Source organism: Globicephala melas, chromosome 12 (assembly GCF_963455315.2).
Source record: "Globicephala melas chromosome 12, mGloMel1.2, whole genome shotgun sequence".
Taxonomy (NCBI): domain Eukaryota; kingdom Metazoa; phylum Chordata; class Mammalia; order Artiodactyla; family Delphinidae; genus Globicephala; species Globicephala melas.
The window spans coordinates 10,216,943-10,233,065 of record NC_083325.1 but is presented as its reverse complement, the minus strand read 5'-3'; the positions used below and the strand labels follow the sequence as shown (position 1 = coordinate 10,233,065).

Genomic DNA, 16,123 nt, shown 5'->3' with positions numbered 1-16,123 from the left:
CCCCCAGCCTCTGGCAGCCTCTGATATATCCTCCTTCCCTGTGATATTCTATAATTTTATCTTTTCCAGAATGTCATATAATTGGAGTCATACATTACGTGGCCTCTGGAGTCTGGATTCTTTCATTTCCCTAATGCATTTGAGATTCATTCGTGCTGCCGTGTGTACCAACACTTCGTTCACTTTTACTGCTGAGTCGTATTCCACTTTACGGATGTACCAGCGTTTGTTTATCCATGCGCTAGCTGAAGGATATTGGGTTATTTCCAGTTTTTGGCAATTGTGAATAAAGTTGCTCTAAACATTTGCATAAACGTTGTTAGGTTTCATTTCATTTGGGTAAATAACCAGGCGTGGGATTTCTGGGCCGTATGGAAAGTGTATGCTTATAAATGACTGCCAAGCTGATTTCCAGAGAGGCGGTACCATTTTCATTCCTGCCAGCAAAGTATAACGGTTCCCGATACTCCAGATCCTTACCAGCACTTGATATTGACAATATTTGTTATGTAAGTGATTCTGATTGGTGTGTAGTTGTATTTTATTGTGGGTGTTTGTTTTGTTTTGTTTTGGGCTGCGTCGGGTCTTAGTTGGGGCATGCGGGATCTTTGTTGAGGCATGCGGGATCTTCACTGTGGTGTGACTGCTTCTCTCTAGTTGTGGTGTACGGGCTCCGGAGCACGTGGGCTCTGTAGCTTGGGGCACACAGGCTTTCTAGTTGAGGCGCATGAGCTCAGTAGTTGTGGCGCGTGGGCTTAGTTGCCCAGCAGTACGTGGGATCTTAGTTCCCCAACCAGGGATCAAACCCGCATCCCCCGCATTGTAAGGCAGATTGATTACCACTGGACCACCAGGGAAGTCCCTCATTGTGGTTTTAAATATCTTTAAAACCATTTATAAAACCATTAAGTTTTATAATCAGTGTGTCTGTATCTATGAAAAAATTATCCTGGGATTTTTATTGGAATTATGTTAAATCTGGAAATCATTTTGAAGATAATTGACATCTTTATGATGTTGCATCTTCCAATCCATGAACACAGTGTGTCTCATCACCTATGTGATTTCTGTGACTTCTTTCAGTGGCATTTTGTAGTTTTCAGTAAACAGATTATATGCATGTTTTGTTAGATTTTTTACCTATTTATTTTTATATTTTTATTTTATATTATCATTATTTATATTTATTTTATATTTTTAACCTATTTTCCCTATTTCATTTATGGGGTGAGTGATTGTAATTAGTATTGTTTTTAAATTTTTGGTCTCCAGTTGTACATTGCTGATCTGTAGAAATGTGATTGATTTTTGTGTGTTGACTTGGTATCCTGTGACCTTGCTACGCTCACTTACTAGAAGATTTTTTTTTTTTTTTTTTGGAGGTACGCGGGCCTCTCACGGTTGTGGCCTCTCCCGCTGCGGAGCACAGGCTCCGGACGCACAGGCTCAGCGGCCATGGCTCACGGGCCCAGCCGCTCCGCGGCATGTGGGATCTTCCGGGACCAGGGCACGAACCCGTGTCCCCTGCATCGGCAGGCAGACTCTCAACCACTGCGCCACCAGGGAAGCCCATAGAAGATTTTTTGTATATTCTTTGGAATTATCTACATGGATAATCATGTCATCTGCAAATAGGGTTAATTTGGGTTTTTTTCTTTCTAATCTAACTGGTATGCATTTTCTTATTTTTTTCCCCCTTTTTGCACTGGCTAGGACTTTCATTATGATGTTTAATAGGAGAAGAGAGAGCAGATATTCTTGCCTTGTTCTCAATCTTAGGGGGAAGACATTCAGTCTTTTGCCATTATGATGTTACCTATAGATTTTTTGTAGATGCCTTGTATCAAGTTGAGGAAGTTCCCTTAGATTCCTAATTTTCTGCGAGGTTTTTTTAATCATGAATGGACATTGAATTTTGTCAAATGCTTTTTCTACATCAATTGATATGATCACATATTTTTTCTTCTTTAGACTATTAGTAGAATAGATTATGTTGATTTATTTTCAAATATTGAATCAACCTTACATCACTGGAAAATCCATTTGGTGTGGTGTATTATTTGTTTTATACATCAATAGATTCAATTTGCTGAGATTTTTGCATTTATGTTAATGAGAGATATCAGTTGGGACTATTCAGGTTATCTTTTTTATCTTGGGTGAATTTGGGTAGTTCGTGATTTTTTAGGAATTAGTTCAATTTATCAAGGTTATTGAAGTCTCTGTGAGCAGAGACTTGTTCATATTTCCTTTTTAACCTTTTAATGTCTGTTTTAATGTCTGTTACTTCCCCTGTTTCATTCCTCATAGCAATTATTTGTGTCTTCTCTCTCTTTTTCATTTTTGCTAGAGTTTTATCAATTTTATTGATGTTTTGAAAGAACCATCTTTTGGTTTCATTGATGTTCCCTGCTGGGTTTTTGTTTTCAGTTTCATTGATTTTTTTAGAAATATTTATTTATTTTTGGCCGTGTTGGGTCTTTGTTGCTGCGCGCGGGCTTTCTCTAGTCGTGGCGAGCGGGGTCTACCCTTTGTTGCAGTGTGTGGGCTTCTCATTGTGGTGGCTTCTCTTGTTGTGGAGCACAGGCTGTAGGTGCGCGGGCTTCAGTAGTTGCAGCGTGTGGGCTTCAGTAGTTGTGGCACGCGGACTTCAGTAGTTGTGGCATGTGGGCTCAGTAGTTGCGGCTAGCGGGCTGTAGAGCGCAGGCTCAGTAGTTGTGGTGCACGGGCTTAGTTGCTTCACGGCATGTGGGATCTTCCCGGACCAGGGCTCGAACCTGTGTCCCCTGCATCGGCAGGTGGATTCTTAACCACTGCGCCACCGGGGAAGTCCAATTTCATTGATTTTTGCTTTTCCTGTTTCCTTTCTTCTGCTTGCTTTGGGTTTATTTTACTCTTCTATTTCTAGTTTCTTTAGGTGGAAGCTTATATTATTTATTGAAAATCTTTTCTCTCTTCTAAAATAGGCATTTATGGCTTTACATTTACCTCTAAGTACTGTTTTAGCTGCACCCCACAAATTCTGATATATCTTTTCATATGCATCCAGTTCAAAATATTTCTGTTAGCTGCCAGTTATTTTCCTGCAGAACTTGATTTCCATTTGATGTCATTTCCCTTCATCCTGAAGTTCTTCCTTTAGCATTTCTTGTAGTTCGATTCTGCTGGCAACAAATTCTCTAGCCTTCACTTATCTGAAAATGCCTTTATTTCACCCTTCTTTTTTGAAAGATCACTGAGCATAGAATTGTAGGCTAATAGATTTTTTTCTTTAAAGAATTAAAGTGTTGTTCCATTGTCTTTTTGATCTCCATCACTTCACATGAGAAGTTAGCTGTCTTTCTTATTGCTGTTCTCCTGTAGGACCTCCCCTTCTCCAGTGGCTACTTTTAAGATTTCCTCTTTATCTTTGGCTTCCATCAGTTTGATCATGATGTTCCTATGTGTGGTTTTCTCTTTATTTATCCTTTTTTGGGTTCACTGAATTTTTCGAATCTGTGTATTGATACTTTTCAACAAATTTGGGGAAATTTTGGCCATTATTTATTCAAATATTTTTTATGTCCCACTTTCTCTTTCCTCTATTTCTGGTATTTTAATTACATACATATTAGGCTGCTTGATATTGTCATTAAGACTCTATGCATGGTTTTATTAGTATTTTTTTCTCTTTGTTTTCAATTTGGATAATTCCTATTGACCTGTCTTTATGGTCACTGACCTATTTTTCTGTAGTGTCTAAACTTAAGTTCATCAAGTGAATTTTTTTTTTAGATGTTGAGGTTTTTTTCAGGTTTAGAAGTTCCATTTGGTTCTTTTTTTGTTGTTTTTTTTAATAGTTTTTATTTCTCTGCTAAGATTCCCATCTGTTCACTTTTCTTTCCCTTAATACTTTCAACGTATTGGTAGTAATTGTTTTAAACTTAAATAATAATTCTAATAATTTAAAAACCTGTTAATTCTGATGGTTGCTTTATCTCTTGATCATTGGGTTACATTTTCCTGCTTCTCATGTCTTTTCAGTTTTTATTATATGATGGCTACTATGAGTGGTATATTGTAGGGAATCTGGACTATATTATCTTCACATAAAGCCATTGAATTTTAGTTTGACAGGCACTTAAATTCCTGGCAAATCCCTTCATCAGCACAGACTTTATTTTAGACTTTGTTAGAATAGGTTCGTCTTAACTTTGTTCTTAGTTCTAGAGCATGGTGCTTTCTCCCAGGGCATGGCCTTTCTGGGGTTTCAGCTGAATGCCTGAAGTTCATAGGGAAGTGTCTCCATTCTAGATGAACCAGAACTCCCAACTTTTTTCATCATTGCATGAACTCTGATATGTCTTTTCAGGTCTCTGTCCTACTACCCCCCAACAGCTGCTCACAGCTGGGCCTTACGGAGTCTCATTCAGAACATGTGTAGCCCAGCTCTTGGCCAAAGCCCCAAGGGAAATGCCACACAGACTTCTGGGGCCCCATCTCTGTGCAGTTCCCTCCCCTCCAGGATGTTGCTCTGCAAGTCCATCTGTCTCAGCAGCCCCAAACTCTGATCTCTGCCTCATCAGCATTTCCCCACGTCACAGAAAGCATCCCCAGCCCATATCCAGGGTGAATGTGGAGCTCACTTCATGTGTTTCCTCCTCCCAAAGATTGTAGTCCTGTGCTGTAGTCCAAAGCCAGCTAATACTTGCCCCACATACTTCTTCCAGTTTTCAAGTTGATTGTGGTGGGAAGGCAAGTCTAACACTCACTACCCCATCATGACCAAAGGCAAAAGTCTAAGCAGTATGTTTTTTTAATTGAGGTATCACTTACATACAGCACAATGCACAGATATTAAATGTTCAGTTCAGTAAATTTTGACAACTGTATATACCCTTTTAACCACCACCTGCTGTACTGCTTTCTAATGCCATGCGTTACTGTTACTTGTCCTATAATTCCATATAAGTGGAATCATAAAGTATGAACTCTTTTATCTCTGCTTTTTTCTGAGCATAATTTTTGAGATGCATCCACGTTGTTGTATATATCAGTAGTTCATCCTTTTTTAAATGGAGTATACTATTCTGTTATGTGAATGTGCCACAGTTCCATTCTTCTGTTGATTGAGTCGTTTCCAGTTTGGGACTGTTATTAATAAAGCTACTATAAATATTCTTGTACAGGTCTGTTTGTGGACGTATGTCTTCATCTGTCCTAGGTAAATAGGTTATAAGGTTGAGGTATGTTTGACTTTCTAAGAATCTGCCAAGCAGTTCTCCAAGATGGTTCCACCATTTTACACTTTCCCCGACAATATATTACATGAGAGTTCCAGTTGCTCCACATCTTCACCAACATTTGGTGTTGTCAGTGTTTTTGAAATGATAGATCCTTGGGTATTTTGCATTGGAATATCTGCATTTCTTTGACAATGAATGCTGTCAAGCATCTTTTCCTGTGCTTACTGACCAGTTGTATCTCTTCTTTTGTGAAGTGGTCTAGTCTTTTGCCTATTTTAAAAATTGGGTTATTAAGTCTTATTTCTGTTGATTGGCAGGAGTGCTTTCTATATTCTGGAAGTGAGTCTTTGCCAGATATGCATACTGCAGATATATTTTCCAGTCTATGACTTGCCTATTGAGTTTCTAAATGACTTTATTGCTTTTTCTCTATGTTTGCCTGTTTTCTTTTTCATTAATTTCTACTCTTATTATTTTTTTTTCTCCCGTTGCGGAGCACAGGCTCCAGATGCGCAGGCTCAGCGGCCGTGGCTCACGGGCCCAGCCGCTCCGCGGCATGTGGGATCTTCCCGGACCGGGGCACGAACCCGTGGCCCCTGCATCGGCAGGCAGACTCTCAACCACTGCGCCACCAGGGAAGCCCTCTACTCTTATTTTTATTATGTCCTTTCTTATAACTTTGAGTTTAATTTGCTCTTATTTTTAGATTCTAGAAGCTTATATCGCTGGCTTTACACCTATCTTCTTTTCTAATAAAGGAATGTAAAGCTAAAAATTTCCTTCTAAACACAGATTTACCTGCATCCAGAAAATTATGGTATGTTGTTTTCATTATCATTTAATTCAAAATATTTCAAAATTCTCTTTGTGATTTTTCTTCTCTAACCTATGGGTTAATTAGAAGTGTGTTGTTTAGGGAATTCCCTAATTCCCTAAACAGTGGAAGTCCAGTGGTTAGGACTCTGTGCTCTCGCTCTCACTGCCTGGGGCCTGGGTTCAGTCCCCAGTCGTGGAATTAAGATCCCGCAAGCCATGGGCTTCCCTGGTGGCGCAGTGGCTGAGAGTCTGCCTGCCGATGCAGGGGACACGGGTTCGTGCCCCGGTCCGGGAAGACCCCACATGCCGCGGAGCGGCTGGGCCCGTGAGCCACGGCCGCTGAGCCTGCGCGTCTGGAGCCTGTGCTCCGCAACGGGAGAGGCCACAACAGTGAGAGGCCCGCATACGGCAAAAAAAAAAAAAAAAAAGAAGATCCTGCAAGCCACGCAGTGCAGCCAAAAAAAAAGTGTGTTTTTTAATTTCTAAATATTTGGGATTTTAAATAGATCTTATTGTTTTCGATTCTAATTTAATACCACTGTGGTCAAAGTCTGGCACGCTGCAGGGTGAGCCCGGTAAGGCAGCCTCCCTGATGACCCACCCCGGGCCTGCAGAGCCTCACACACCCAGCCTGATCCGGCTGAGCCCTGTGCTGGGCCAGCTCCGTGCCTGGGCCTCCACCAGGAGCACTGCCTCTCAAGAGCTCTCTGCAAATTACCCGGCAATCAGGCTCTGTTGCCTTGGTCCATCCATGCACCCATTCTGCAAGAGGGCTATTTCCTTCCTTCCTTCTCTCTAAATTTCCAGTACCTCCTCCCCTCGCCCCATCCTTACCCTCAAGTTGCTTCCTACTTCACAGAAGAAAATTTCCCCAAGCTCCTACCATCACAGAGTCTTGACTGCTGAGGCCGCGTTGCAGGGCTCACCCTGCAGTGGGAGCAAGCAAACAGCTGTGCGGGTAACCATGGGCTCACAGTTCCTTGGGGAAGAGGGGAGACGGGATGGTGACAGAGCAGTGGGGATGGCGCTGCTCATTTCAGTGGGAAGTTCTATAATATGTGAGCCTGCTACTCAGCAAGGGGTAGGTATTCAATGCCGTTTTGTTTATAGCTTTGTTTTATATTATAACCTCGATATGTGCCGTACTAAAATAAATTAGGAAAATGTAAAAAAAAAAAACCAAAACCCCATAAGTAAAAAATGAAAGATCACCTGAAATCTACCTCCCCTGCAAAAGGTAGCCATGGTTAGTTAATATTTTGATGCGTTGTTATTAAAAAGAAGATCTGGTCCCTGCCCTACGGACCCTTGAAGCCTGACCTCCTACTCAAATGTGAATAAAAGCCCCAGACCCCATGCGGCTGGGTAGCAGCATGTTAGGCTGGATGAGCCAAGAGGAGTGCCCTCCCAGTTCCTGGGGGAAATCGGGGCGGGGAGAGGCGCATGGAGGAGGTGGTCCAGGAATTGGATCTTGAAGGTCGAGGTCCCCTGTGCTTGTCTGCTGTTTTTTTCCCTCCCACCTCCCCTTGTTCAGTGTCTCTCCAGGACAAGGCCTGCTCCCAGCTCTCATCCCCATCCCACGCTCAAGGTGGGGCCAGCGGGCAGGGCCCACTCCATGTGAGGAGCAGGGCAGCAGAGAGACCAGGAGGCACAACTCCTGAGTGTGCTGTTCCTCTGTAGCCTGTACATTTGTGCAGTGCACGGCCTGGGTGACTGTACATGGTAGTCGCTCGAGGAGAGTCCCTCCACCCCTTACTTCTGCCCCTTACACTGGAGCAAGATGGGGCGGGGCCGCATGTTCCACCCTCCTGGGTCTGTATCCCCCTCCAGACAGCAGCGACAGTGAGCTGGAGCTGTCCACGGTGCGCCACCAGCCGGAGGGGCTGGACCAGCTGCAGGCACAGACCAAGTTCACCAAGAAGGAGCTGCAGTCCCTCTACAGGGGCTTCAAGAATGTGAGTGCCCCCCATCCCCCCAGGAGAGGCCCTGATCCCCCTGGCTTTCCTGTCCCTGGCTGCAGGGCGCAGGCAGACCTTCTGACACTTCCCATGGCACAGTGAATGTCCCAGGGCCTTTATGGGACCTGTGTTTTGTGGGAGAGCTGTCTGGGGGGTGGGCCAGGTCCTAGAGTCAGTGTTCTGAGGCACCACACCCCCTTCTGTGTGTCTCGATGCTGGTGCAGGGGAGGAACCTGCAGAGGGACCAACCTGGCATGAGGGGACTCACCACCCCCTCCCGCCATGCCCACCCCACCCCCCAGGCTTTCCCCAGCACGGGGCTGGTGGAGCCCAGCGGTGCCTCAGGCGGCAGGTGTCCCCCAGAGGGAGGAGAGAGCCCAGGCCCTGTGGAGTCAGGGTGTGGGAGGGGGGTGGCTGGGATTACTGAGAGGGGTGCCTTCCTGCTGCAGGAGTGCCCCACGGGCCTGGTGGATGAAGACACATTCAAACTGATTTACTCCCAGTTCTTCCCTCAAGGAGGTGAGTCTGAGGCCAGGCCCCCAGTTCCTCCAAAGTTCCCGCTTCCCTGTGGCAGCCCTGCAGAGGGTGGGCATCCCTTTTATGGGGAGGGGACCCTCCCCCACACACACCCTCCCCAGCATCCCTTGCCCGGTGCTGCCTCTATCCGGCAGGCAGGGGGGGACTCCAGCCCAGGCCTCAGCAGCAATATACCGAGGGTGCTGGGGGTAGGGGCTCAGGCGGCCCCGACACTCCCAGCCTTGCCCTTGGTCTCCCCAGATTCCACCACCTATGCGCACTTCCTCTTCAACGCCTTCGATGCAGACGGGAACGGGGCCATCCGCTTTGAGGTAGGTCCCTGTCGACCCCTCCCACGTCCCCTGGTCCTGCATCTCCCGGCCACGGTGCCACCCCCTCGGGGCCACCAGAGGCTCAGACATGACCCTGGTGTAAACGGTCCAGTGCGTCACCCAGGGAACGAGTGGACTCTGCTTGGCTGGCCCTGGGCCTGACTGTGAAGTCAGTGAAATCTGATTTTGCCGTCTGGCTACCCTATTCTCAGCCTTTCCTTCCATTCCAGCCCCGCCAAGCCAAGGGAGCTGTTAAGGTGCACTGAGGCGGTAGTGACCCAACGTGAATTTGCATTTGAAAAGGGGGCAAGGTTTAACTAGAGGTCTGTGCTAAGGAGATCCGGGCACCCCGCCCTGGAACTTAGCCCCTTGCCCGAAAACAGGCAGAACATCCCTGCCCGAGCAGGCTCAGGGGTCGTCCCAGCAGCACTGTGAGCGAGCCTGCCTGTCCCACCCCCGCCCCAGCCGCCTGCCCCCAGGAGCGCCCTGCCTGGGTTCTGTGTGGGCAGCACGTGGGCTCCACTGAGGCCCCAGCTGTGGAGCCCAGGCCCCTAAAAATAGCTGCAGGAGAAAAGCTGAAACCTCTTCGGAGAGGAAAACCTTGCTGAGAGCCAGGCTTGATCGATAACCCCCCAGCTCGGCTTCCAAGGCCAAGGGCGGCTGACGGGAAAGTGAGAGAGAAAGCCCCTGTGCCAGCTGGGGTAATAATAACTCAAGATGCTTCTCGGCTTCCCTTATCGCTCCAGCAGGCCCGCTCGCTGACCCTCGGCCGGGGTGGGGCAGCCCAAGGCCACCGCCAGCTCTGTGACCACAGGGGTCTCACCTTCCCCGGGCCACACCCTTAGTGGATTTGTGAACTTATAGTGTTTTCAGCCTTTTTGTTTTCAGTTTTGCCTGCACATGGTAAAAATTCAATCAGTACAAAGGAGTAAACGGGGAAAATCCATTTTCCTTCCCTGGTCCCACCCCTGTGGCCAGTTTCTTGTGTGTCCTTTAAGAGGTGCCCGAGGCTCCTGGGAATGAAGTGTGAGAAGCAGTTGTGTGACGGACCCAACAGGGACTTCGGTGATGGTTTCTCGTTCAGGAATCAGATGACCAGACAGCTTAGCAGGGCCCCCGCATAGCGGCGGGTGTCAGGAAGGTCTCCATCACCCTCCCGTGGTCGCCTCTCTCACCGTGGTCCCTTTAAGGGGGTCGATGGTGGGTCTTTGTTGGGGAGGTGCTGTCAGTGGCTGCGCAGGGGCGCTGACCTGACCCCCTTCTGCTAGGCACCTTCTCAGAAGGTCATGCTTCTCCCTCTTGAAATTAATTCCTCCGATTTCTTATGGGGAGGCTTGCTTACCTTGGGGACCTTCTTGTTTGTTCACCTTCGGCATCTTGACATCAATGCTCTGCTCTAGGAGGCCTTTTTCAGGAAGGGAGGGGGCCGTGTATCTCCCAGGGGCCTTCCAACGGGCAGGGCCTGATCCTGGGTGCACCGTGGGTGGGGAATCCCTGTGGTCAGGAAGGATCCAGAGGGGTTGGGGGGAGACACTCAGCCCTCCTCGCTCCCTCAGACCAAACCTCTCAACGTGCTCTTAAAACAGAAAGTCAGGTCAGCTTATCGATATTTACAATGATCCCATCCTTTGTGTATATTCTTGGGATAATACACATACATGTTAATTCGAGTTTATTGATATGGTGAAATATTGTAACTTCCCTGCCCTCACCTGAAAGAGTAAGTAGACGGCAGAACAAGCAAACCTCAGGCCTGGTGGCTGCCCTGTCCATTACCTAACCCCTGCAGTAACTCGCTCCCTGTGCCACTGGCCAGATGATGGCTGTGGTCAGTACCCTCGGGAAGGCCTGCAGCCCCGTGATCTAATCACCCCCACCCCACACTGAGCTCCTGCTCTGCGCTCTGGCCTGTCCCAGCCCGTGTCACTGAGGAGCCGCTCAGGGACAGCACAGAGCAGGGGCTGTGGATACGATGGGCTTCATACACCTCGGCATTGAGACCAAGGAGCTCGGACGAGCGGCAGTCCCACGTGAAGCTGTGCTGTGTGCGGCTGGAAATGTAGAACCAGCACCTGGACGTGGGCTGGCTAGACTTGGGGTCCTCTGTGTGTGACTGGGGACGGGCCAGTGGTCTCGCAAGGGACATTCCGACCCACCTCTCTCCTAGCACCGTCCCTATCATCCTACACACCCGCTAAGGGACACCGAGTAGGGACAGTCCTGAGTGTGGCTGAGTGTGGCTACACGGCATCTGAGGAGACTGGATGGGAGGACAGTGGTGCCGAGGTTCCCCCATGCCCACACGGGAAGAGTGGGTACTGTGCGGGACCCACTCGTTCCCTGGCGCCCAGCTTAGGAGTCCGAGCCTTTGCCTCCCACTGGGAAAGCCCGTCAGACCCCAGGGAAGAGGCGTGATGTGGCTTCAGGAATGCGCTGACTCTTCACTACTTCTGTAAATCACACACGAGCTCAGCTTCAGTGGTTGGCATTCCTCAAACTCAGGCACATAAGAAATATCACACTGTTTCTCCCTTCGTACATCTTTATTTTCTTCACTTATACACACACAGGACTTTCAGGCTCCAGTAGACTTACAGGATGTGCTTTGGAACAACAGCGGTTACCACCCCCCAGATATACCCGAAGAAGCAACTACCTCCCTTGTTTTAGCCGATTGTCACTCTGTCTTCTTGTCGCCTAATAGCATCATGTTATTGCTCCGTCCCGACTGCCCAGCTTTAGATGCTGCCCATTGACTCCCTGCACGGGTGGGGAGTTGGGTCTTCTGCACACACGCCTTTGCCATCCCCTGGCTTTCCAGGACGATGGAGTTCAGATTGGATAAGCGCTCTCGGTTTACTCGTGATGTGAATTTGTTCCCCAGATGAGCCTTGCAGTGAACTGTGATTACGTTCCCCTTCCCTGCACACGTTTTTATTTTGCCTTCAGTTAACTGTGGTCCCGATTTGTCGTTTGCCTGGTGTCTGTGACCTCGTCAGTGATTCAACGCCGTCCTTCTCCAGTCATCTGAACGGGCATCTCCCTAGCCTTCGACCAGCTCCATCATCCTGGTGCTGGGTGCCCTCTGGGGACCTCTTCCCCTCTCTCCTGGGTTGGGTCTCCTGGTTCTGGAATCCTTCATCTTCTTCTCCCTTGCTTTACTCTCTCTTTTCAAAAGCATGTCTTGCAGGAGTTTCCTACAGAAGAGTACGTGGGAGGGAATTTCTGAGCCTTTGAACGCCCGGAAGTGACTTCGTTCCGTTCTCACTCTTGCCTGATCTGTTGTGTGGGACCAGAGCCACGGCGGAAGCCGTCCTGCTGATTCCCGACCCTGCGTACAGGACCTGATCTTGTTATTGTTGTTGTTGTTTCTGTTTGGTTTTGTTTTCCTCTCTGGAAGCTTGTAGGATCCTGTCCTTGCACCCGTTTTCTGAAGTGTCTCGTGATACGTGCCTGCAGGTCACACCGTGGGCTGTTTCCCCGCATCGTTAGGTCCTCGGCAGGACCTGAACACTCAGTCTTCCCCTTCATTGCCTCTTGGACACGCTTCCCTCCGTTTCCTCCGGCTCTTCCTGGAACTCCAGCTGGTCAAGTTTCGGTCCCTCTGGAGTGGACCTCTCATTATCCGCCTTTCTATCCTATTTTCCAGCTCTGCCTTTTCACGCAGCTTTATGGAAGATTCCACGTGCTTTTCCAGCCCTTCTTCTGAGTCTGTCATTTTGCTTTCTCATTTTTAATTTCCAAGAGCTCTTTTTTGTTCCCAAGTATTCCTTTTTTATAGCATCCTATTCTTATTGTAGGGATGCCAGATATCTAATCTCTGAATCTAATAGTTTATGTTAAGTATTTTTTTCTCCTGGAATAATTTTTTGTTTCATCCAGACTGCTTTTCTCTGTTTCCCTTAGTCTTCCTTTCTCATGATACAGGCTTCCTCTAATCCAGAAAATCTAAAATTTGAGTGGGGGAAATTCCCTGGCGGTCCAGGAGTTAGGGCTCAGCGCTTTCACTGCTGGGGCCTGGGTTCGATCCCTGGTCAGGGAACTAAGATCCCGCAAGCCACATGGCGTGGCCAAAAAGATAAAAAATAAAATTTGAGGGCTTCCCTGGTGGCGCAGTGGTTGAGAGTCCGCCTGCCGATGCAGGGGACACAGGTTCGTGCCCCGGTCCGGGAGGATCCCACATGCCGCGGAGCGGCTGGGCCCGTGAGCCATGGCCACTGAGCCTGCAAGTCCGGAGCCTGTGCTCTGCAACGGGAGAGGCCACAACAGTGAGAGGCCCGCGTACTGCAAAAAATAATAATAATAAAAAAATTAAAAAATTAAAAATAAATAAATAAAAAATTAAAAAATAAAATAAAATTTGAGTGGGACCAAGCCCCGTGGTGCAAAGCCCTGTCCCTCCCTGCTTGTCCTCCATTCCCCCCCATAGACAGCCCTTCTCTGCTCCCCTTCTTTCGGAGCAGCCTGAAAGGACCCCATGGGGCAGGGAGGGCTTAACCTGCAAACCTTCTGGAAGGGGCAGGAAAGACTTGCTTCCTACCAACTGTTATAAAAAAACAGTTGAAGTTTTCACACGGAAGCCATTCGAACGTTCATTCACATTAGTAATAAACTGTCTGTCACACCTGTGACTGCACACAGGTATAGCATGACCCCAGAACTGAGCACTGTTAGTTTAGTTTTTAAGCTGTAAGTTTTTAAGCAGCTTGACACGCAGACACTTGGTAAAGTGAAAATAGAGCACCCCCTTCATTAAAGGAGCACCCCGAGGCCTTCTCTGTCAGTGGCAATGCATTAAATGGGTCTAAGACACCATACGTTTGAGTGTCTTTATTTGAGATGATCAGTTCCAGCCACTGTGCCATCCCCGCCACACACATGCGCACTCACATGCACACTCACAGGCACACGCACACACACACACTCACACTCACACTGTATTGACCTGATGGACACCATCTGCCCGCTCTGTGATGGAGGTGCCTCACCTATACAGGTGTGAATTTCAGTGGAAGCCACACCGCGAACTGGAAATAGAATCTGAGCGCTGGACCGTCACTCCTCCCCCTCCCCTTCCTCCACAGGACTTTGTGGTTGGTCTCTCCATCCTCCTGCGAGGAACAGTCCACGAGAAACTCAAGTGGGCCTTTAACCTTTATGACATTAACAAGGATGGCTACATCACCAAAGAGGTACGGGGGTGGCTGGGGAGGCTGGGAGTGACCTGTCTGCCCCCCACCCCACTGCTCTATATCCCCAGCCTCTCTCCTCCTCTCTCCTGCTGCCCTGGCTTCCTGTCCCCGCTCCCTGGCCAGAGACACAGCTCACAGCCTGGCCTTGGAGGGGACAGCAGCCAGGACCTCTCCTCCTCTCCTGGGCTCTCAGGCCTGGATACCTGGGTGCAGGGGACGTGGAGCTTTGGTGCCCCTCACCACGTGTCTCGATCCCGTTCAACAGGTGTCCTGGATCATCCTTTCTTATGGAGAGGTCCCGAGGGAGACACAAGTGGAGAAGCTGGGAGCAGGGGTGGGAGCTGGCCTTGGCTCCCACCAATTGAGGGAGAGCAGTGTGGTCCCTTAAGGCAGGGTGCAGACGGGGGCAGGGGGGTGCCTGACCACACAGGCCCACAGTCTGGCTTCGTCTGGCCCAAACATTTTTCTGTCTCTGAAATAGTTGCTACCGTTTCAAATTCTGGAGATTGCATTAAAAATCTAGCTCCAACTGCTCTTGGAGAGATAGAAGCTTGCGCTGAGTGGACTGGGTGAGGGTGAGCTCGCCTCTCTCCAGCTCCCACAGCCCTGGCCACTCACTCACCACCGCCCCTGAGGTGCCCCCCACACTTGGATGCAGCCCCTCCCCTCAGACCCTCGAACCCTCACCCCACCTCCTTACAGCCAGGCTCAGGCCAGCCCCTCCGGCCCCCCTGCAGGAGATGCTGGCCATCATGAAGTCCATCTATGACATGATGGGCCGCCACACCTACCCCATCCTGCGGGAGGACGCGCCCCTGGAGCACGTGGAGAGGTTCTTCCAGGTGAGCGCTCCAGCCCCGGGCTGCGCGGGGAAGGGCGGCTGGAAGAGGAAGGGGCTTCCGCTCTTAGGGCAGTCCTGGGCCTGCCACTCCCCTCTGTGGGCCTCCCCGCCCCCACGAGGAGGTTCAACTTGCATCCCCCATCGGGCTGGTTGTCCGGATCCCAAGGAACGATTAAAGCCATCCCCGCTCACTGATCTGCCAAACTGCGTCTCAGAGCAGGCAGGGGCTCACATATTCCAAGGTCGCCGACACCCCCCAGCAGTGTTCTTGTGCCTTCCAAGAGCTGCCCCCCGCTCCGCCAGGGACCTCTCTGCAGGAGGAGAGGGTTGGGGTGACTGCTTTGTATCCGTGGGGACTGACGGAGCTAGGGCTCCGCCTCCCACTTGCTGGGAGTCCTTTAGACATGCCTCCATCCTGACTTCAGCTGCTCCACCTGCCCTGGCTGCCTGTCAGCAAGGTGAGGGGGTCCGACAAGCACGGGGCTGCTTTCTGGGGAGCAGGAGCCCGGGAGAGCTGCTGGAAAGTGTCCGGGGTGGGGGACAGACTGGGGAGACCCCAGAGAGGTCGGCCGCGTGGTGGACGTGGCTGGAGAGGGCACTTTACGTGGCCTGGATCCCGGGGAGAGGACAGAGGGGACGGGTTGGGGTGGAAGGAGCCCACCACCCGCCCCCTGGCACGTCCTCAGGCCTGGGGCAGGGGCCGGCCTGGTGGGACACAGACTCACTGAGGGCGTGGCTTGACTTGCAGAAAATGGACCGGAATCAGGATGGGGTGGTGACCATTGATGAGTTCCTGGAGACCTGTCAGAAGGTAGGCGGCGTCAGGGCTTGGGGACCCCGGTGTCCTGCCCCTGCCAGCCCACAGCCCAGCCGGGCACACGTCCCTCAGCGGCTCCCCTCAGAGGGGAGAGACGTGGAGCCCTCAGGACAGGGTCACACTGGGGAAGGAGCCTGGAGCCCCCGCATTGCTGCTGACACTCCCATGCAGAGCGCCTTCAGGGGCCAGGACGCCGGGCCTCCGCTGGCCTCGGCCGTCGGCCTCACCCCCCGGGCGGCCCCTCGGGTGCCCCCGGCCTCCATCTGGGCGCTCAGCCGGGGGTGGGACGGCTTGGTCCATCAGTGAGTTAACAGCTTCCAGACGGCCTGACCATCAGGCCCTGGGGTTGGAGACAGGCTGTGCCTGACAGCTCCCCCTTCGCCCAGTGAGACAGGCAGAGTCCCTGGAGGGTTCCAGGTCCCTGAC

The 16,123-nt window shown here is 50.1% G+C and overlaps 1 protein-coding gene across 2 annotated transcripts in view; it reads left to right on the top strand.

Annotated features, from left to right (window-relative positions):
• KCNIP3 (potassium voltage-gated channel interacting protein 3) overlaps positions 1-16,123 on the top strand; it is a 90,327-nt gene that overhangs the window by 72,068 nt on the left and 2,136 nt on the right. For both annotated transcript variants that reach the window (XM_060309725.1, XM_060309726.1), the window contains exons 3-8: positions 7,872-7,996; positions 8,449-8,518; positions 8,777-8,847; positions 13,932-14,039; positions 14,777-14,881; positions 15,629-15,691. In XM_060309725.1, coding sequence (XP_060165708.1) covers positions 7,872-7,996; positions 8,449-8,518; positions 8,777-8,847; positions 13,932-14,039; positions 14,777-14,881; positions 15,629-15,691 — 542 coding nt within the window. The remainder of the gene's footprint in view (positions 1-7,871; positions 7,997-8,448; positions 8,519-8,776; positions 8,848-13,931; positions 14,040-14,776; positions 14,882-15,628; positions 15,692-16,123) is intronic.